The sequence below is a fragment of the Cariama cristata genome, unplaced genomic scaffold (genome assembly GCF_000690535.1).
Source record: "Cariama cristata isolate BGI_N322 unplaced genomic scaffold, ASM69053v1 scaffold28835, whole genome shotgun sequence".
Taxonomy (NCBI): domain Eukaryota; kingdom Metazoa; phylum Chordata; class Aves; order Cariamiformes; family Cariamidae; genus Cariama; species Cariama cristata.
In genome coordinates, this window is record NW_009617351.1 from 7696 (window position 1) to 13638 (window position 5943).

A 5943-nucleotide genomic window follows, 5' to 3' on the forward strand; every position below is an offset into this window, starting at 1 on the left:
TGAACTGGAATTAATTGGCTGGGGAAGGAACTCTCTTCGTTTCACGCCTAATACCTAAATCTAAGATTATGTTAGTAAAAGAAATGTTGTGAAGGTTGTGGTTCATCTATAGGTCAAAGGAAGTGCTGAGGCCTAAGCAATAGGCCCCAAACCAAAGTTGACTTCTAGATGAACCTTCCAACCAAACGTTGTACACTATTAGTAGCTAATAATTAGTAAAATATGTATGATCATTAGCAAAAGATGTAGCTTAGATAAAATATAATCATTAGTGAAGAATGAGAATGTGTTTAGCTTTCCTTGGTTGGAGACAGGTTGTTGAGGCCGTGAAACCAGGTGTCTGACTTTCTTTGGAAATACGTGCGCCAAGCCAAATAGATGAAGAAACTCCCTCGGTTCCTCCTTGAGCCTTGGCCAAGTTTTGGGTGGCATCTAAAAGGAGAGTGAAACCAGATGGTTCCGCATTTGAAGTTACGTAAGCTTGTTTATTCAACAATATAAAAAGCTGGATCCTCTTGCGGCGACTTTGGACGCGCTGCGTCGGACCTTCCCATTGCCGTTCTGGATTGCGGTTCTGGATGATGGTAAAGGATAAGGGCAACTGGTGATGTATCTTTCTTAATCACCATAATTAACCTTGTGTAGTAATGATTAGGTACATTACCTTGTTTCGGTTTATTCTTGCTGTATTATTTCCTGTATTATTTGATTGCTTTAAACGTAAGTAAAGACAAGCTGACTTCTTTAACTTGGTGTTTGTGTCCTTTGTGCTGACCCCGTCCATTGGCAGTTGCTTCCTTTAAAAATAAATTGCTTTACCTATTAAATATTAAATATTTCATTTATAATTTTAAAAAAATGGGTTTTTTTTAGTTCTTTAGGTTTTTAGCTTTTTATTTTTTTTAGTTTTTAGTTCTTTAGCTTTTTTAAAAAAAAAGTTTTTTATGTTTTTATGTTCTTTCTTTTTTAGGTTTTTATTTAATAAATCCCCCAGACCAGCTGGATTGGGGGGGGGGCAGGATTCTCAGCTCTGCAGGAACCAGAAAATCTTCGAAGACAGATTTGATGTGAGCAGCTGCCCCAACCCTGGCCAATGATTTTAAGGCCATGGAGATGTCCTACACCACATCTCATGAAGTCACTAAGAAAGCCCAGAAAAATTCACTGCGACTCACCCAAATCTCACTTTTAGGAGAGCATCTTTAACAAATGGCAGGCAGTCTTTAAAAAATAATTTGCTTTTTGGATGCTCGAGGAGCTCAGTGACACTAGAAGATGTTCCAGGTTGGGTGGGAGAAGGGTTTTTGTCTGTGAATCCCTCACACTTCACCCACCTAAAGTGTTTGGGTTTTTTGCCCTCACATTGATGTGCAAAGGCTGGGAAAAAACCTAAAATAACATGAAATGGCACCTGTTGAAGCATTTTCTACTGTGCTTCAACGGGAGCCGGTGATTAAGGGCAGCGCCAGAATAGGTTTGTTAACCAACGATAAATTTTTATTGCGTATAGTTGTCACAAGTAATTACTCGGTCTGTAAACAAATGGGAGTAACATATTGTGCAGAAAACATCTCAAAAGTGTCAGGCGCTGAAAAAACACCATTAAAACTCATGCGCGTGAATTCAGCAGTGCCTGGTGCAATGACACAGAAATGAAGAGAAATCACGAAACACACACACAAAAAAAAAAGGAAGCAAAGTTTTGCCTATTCATCCATCGATTTTTGGAAATTTCTGAGAAAATCCCTCACCTGGTGTTTCTACTGCAGCTAATCCACCTCCAACCGATGGATCCCGCAGGGGTAAATCCTGCAGGTTCAAGATGTGCAGAAAGACCCCAAAAAAGCAGGTTTGTTTTTTTTTTACTCTTTTCCTCAAAGAGAGCAATAAACGCTCAGTATTTCCTCATTAACAGCAGAGATTTATTTCTTGGTCTTTTCCTATTATTAGGATATACATCTCTAGATATTAAATATAATTCTAGGCCTTTTATTTTATTATTTTTTAGTGTTTCACCTTTAAAGTGCTGCTAAACTCCTACTATCTTCACATCTACACCTTCACCAACAGTCCCCAAGTTGAGATGCTGGTCAAAAATGTCTTCCCTGGACGTGGTTGTCCTTGTAAAACATGTCAGCTTTCATCAAGATGAGATGCTCAGACATCGTCCCTGGTCAGAGCTTTCCATGAAAACATGCAAAATCTTTTCTTTTACTCCTCCTTTCCTTTAAAAACCTTGCTGGTTTTTATCTCTAACCTCACCGGCACGTTAAGGTGAAGACATCGCCTTCTTTCTCCAACCAGTCGGAGCTGGTTGCTCCAACCTTGACTTGGCAGATCCTCCCCAATCCTGCTGCTGTCCCACCCCCACAGCCGTGTCCTTGGAGAGGACAATCTGATTTTTGATGTGTGGAAATGTCTTCATCTTCATCTTGCTCTTGCTCTTGATACAAAGCCACATATGGTCACATGTTGACTTGGTGCTTTGCACCTTGGGCTTTTCTGAAGACAAGTTCTTGGAGGTCTTGCAAGCGTTGTCCATCCTTGCAGCATCTACACATACTCGTAAGGTATCAAGAAGCTTCTCTCAGCCAACCAAGCCTGAAGGTTGCTGCTTTAACTCCACAAAAAATGGGAAAAGCAAAAATCCTATGGCATTTGCCCATTTTTCTGGTTGCAGCAGTCAAGGCTGCAGACATCTCGCTAAGCTTCACCCTGCAGATGTCCTTTGGGGTCATCAGTAGGGCTGTGGCTTTCCTCTTGCTCTGACATTTAATTGCAGTGGGGTTAGGAATAAGTCATCACCGGGTGCAAAGTAGTCATTACCAGGTGTGAATTGCAGGGGTGCTGTGAGTAATCACCAGATATTTTTCGTTGGTCGTATAGCAAAGTTGGGTTGGCAAATGCAAACACGTAATAACTTTTGTTCTTATTTGACAATTTTGGGCAATAGGCTTTTTTCTCTGAGTTTTCTTTTTCCGTGCATTTTTTGGAGGTTTTTCTTTTGTTTCCCTATTGTGCACTGGGTATTTGGGTTTGAGGAGCACTCCCCGCAGCCCCTTAGGAGCTGATGCAAAGGTTTCGAGCCCATCTCATCCTGTTGCCCTTGCTTGGGCTCTGCAGCTCGGGCTTATTACAAACCCAGCTCCTCTCGGTGCTGCAGTGGGAAGAGCTGAGCCCATCGTCGTTCAGGTGGGCGCAGAGGCCATCGCCGCTGACCCGAAACCTGGAAGGACAGATGAGACAACCCACCTCAGATGGGAAGAGCAGGTAAAAGGAGAAAAATCACACGTTGGCTTTCCCCCATTCTCAGGCATCCTCATGGGCATCAACATGCCAATATTGATGCTGAATTATTTCTATTTTGACAGCAGTCTGGGTTGGCCTTAAGAAACCTGAAGCTTTGCAAGAAAAGAAAAAAACCCACTTATTTAAAAATAAAGTCAAAGGGAAAAACAAAGACCAGCTCTGGATGCTATGCTGCCTTTCCCAAACATCATTGTCCCATTGCTACCTCTGGATGTACCTCAAGTGCCGGAAGAAACGCACATTTTGGGGCTGAGGAAACACCAACCACCAACCTAACGATGAAAACCAGACTCACAGGTGAGATAATTGTGAGTGGTTGACCCATTTCCACGGTTGCGCCTCATCTTCCCGTGAAAGGCCAATCCAATGCTCTGCGATGCCTTTATATCTCATCACGAAGTTCTGAAAACGAAGAGAAAGAAAGGCTTTACGGCATGTCACGAGGCTTTGGGACATCTCTGGCAGGTCACCATCAGCAGAAACCTCCTTCTGACTAATAATCTACATTTTAGCAGTTACTTGTGCTCCTTTAGGGCTCCTTTGGTGCTTGAACCTTTCAATCCGCTACCAAAAAGTGTAATCTTTAAGACAGAGTGTTATTATTGCATAGAAACGGGGCTTTTTTTGCTATAGTTCTTGCATGGGTTGGCTTTGGTGAGAAATTTGAAGAGACCCATGACGACCTACCCTCAAGAAAACCATTTTCCCCATCTCCTCACCCCAGATCTCCAAGGAAGATCCTGGAAGAGCAGACAAAGAAACTAAAAGGTGGCAAATACATCAGTGCCTTTTTTTTTATCCCCGTGCTAAGTACATGTCTCCTTACCAAGTCCTCCACGCTGTTGAGCATGGCCAAGGAAGCACCAAGTGCTGAGCAGTTGTCCTGGCTGGATGTCCAGCTCCCCTCAGCCTCGGAAAAATAGTAGCATTGTCCTCTGTACCCGATCCAGTCGAATGGACACCGAAAGCAGGGTTGGGGACGAGGCTGAAAAGCCTGCACTGTCATTGATAGAGCAACAGCGTTAAGGAGCAGCACCTTCCCCTTGCCTCTCTGGGGTGGGGAAAGTCATCCTCCATCCCATGGCCTCCAAAAGTCTTACATCTGCCTCAACAGTGGGAGGAAAGAAAAATTAAGACACCAAGAGAAATCTTGGGTGGATTGGAAGGAGAAAACAAGCTCAAATCATGGTCCGGTTTGTGGCGTTGGACAAGAAATATCGGTGCTGTACCTTCAAAGAAGAAAAACAGGGTGGTGGCCTTCAAAGACACCAATTTTAAGAGGATTTGCAGAATAACCCTATCCCTAAACGTGCCCTGAGGTATTGCTATCTGACATTAACGCAAAAGTAGCAGAGAGCAATGGACAGAAAAAAAGTTCTCTTGTTCCTGCAGACTTCTTGGCTTGGTGGGACTCAAGCCAACATCTCTTGCTGTTTGGACAAGCAGCAGAGAAACAGCCCCTTCTTCTCTGAAAGAAACACCGTTGGGGAAGCTCAGATGACTGTACCCGTGAAACGGCTCTTTCTGTTGTTTTTTTAAGGGTTTCTAGATGACATCAGCTCCTACACAGAGATGTGTTTGGCCTTCTGTAGAAAGGCTTCTCTGCTCATTGAAATGTCCTTCTCCTGGAGAGGACAGCATCTTGGGTTGGGCTGAGTCTTCCCTGGGAGCACGGAAGTGAATCAGGCACACGTGCAACAACCCGAAGGATCTCAGAGATGTTCACCGTGAGATGAAAAACCTCGATACTCACCTGCAAAAATGAGGGCTGTGACGAGCAGAGCCACGAACAGCACTGCCATCGTCACCTGACAGGCAACACGCAGCTCCGGCTTCATCTCAAGGCTGTAACCTGCAGGAGAAGAGACCTTCAATGCCTTTCCGGGTGTACCGAGGGAAAAACATGTTCCAGGTCCAGGCTGTTGGCCCAAAAGATGGTTTTTCCTCCTTTTTCTAGAGGGTGAAGGGGATTTTTTAACACAGTCTCCCCATATCGGGCCATGGTGGAGGGCACTGAGCCCCACATCTGAGCACTTGGGTGATGCTCAAAAGCATCTTTGGGCAGAGCCTTCCTAAAGGACAGGCATCGTTTGATGCCCAGATGATGACAGCTTTAATCTCTTCTGCATGCCACGTGGACCTGCAGTCATTTTGAGTGAGAAACATCAAAAATTCTTCTCCACAGGGAATAAAATTATATCATTTATTTACTTTCGGGAACACTTCCTTAGCAGGGGAACGTCTCCTCCCCAGTTCCAGCTGTAAACTCCTGCTCTGAAATGCACCATAATTAAAATTACATTTTAATTTCTGGGTTCTGCTTCATTATTAAAGCTCAGTGGACTTCATTCTCCACCTAAACTGAGACACCTTGGGTCTTGCAAATGATCTGAGTCATGGTCACTCCATCTCTGAGTCTTGTGATTCAGAACGTGCTCTTTCCCCCCACCACGAACAAAGAAAATCCTGTTTCCTAAGGGTTTTATTTAAAAAATCTTAATGTTTTCACCCAGTGGGATTTCCTCCATTCCTCCATCTGTCACATGAACCAAATCTCATGGGACAAATTCTCTTTTCCTCTCTTCCTCTCCTCCTCCCCATGCAAAAATAAGATTAGAAAGTCAGTCAGAAACC

General features: G+C 43.7%; 1 protein-coding gene across 1 annotated transcript; it reads right to left on the reverse strand.

Annotated features, from left to right (window-relative positions):
- Nucleotides 1–3060: 3060 nt before the first annotated feature.
- Nucleotides 3061–5147, reverse strand: LOC104161926 (C-type lectin domain family 2 member D-like). The gene is made up of 4 exons (XM_009700512.1): nt 5063–5147; nt 4136–4308; nt 3605–3711; nt 3061–3226 (listed from the first exon to the last, which is right to left on the reverse strand). Exons 1-4 carry the CDS (start codon nt 5145–5147, stop codon nt 3061–3063), a joined length of 531 nt encoding a protein of 176 aa, XP_009698814.1.
- Nucleotides 5148–5943: the final 796 nt, after the last annotated feature.

Excerpts from the sequence above, each read along its gene's own strand:
- LOC104161926 (XM_009700512.1), bottom strand. The coding sequence starts at position 5,147 with ATGAAGCCGGAGCTGCGTGTTGCCTGTCAGGTGACGATGGCAGTGCTG. Across the intron at positions 4,309-5,062 it reads CACAGCCCTCATTTTTGCAG|TGCAGGCTTTTCAGCCTCGT; the intron begins GTGAGTATCGAG and ends TATCAATGACAG. Across the intron at positions 3,227-3,604 it reads CACTCACAATTATCTCACCT|GTTTCGGGTCAGCGGCGATG; the intron begins GTGAGTCTGGTT and ends CTGTCCTTCCAG.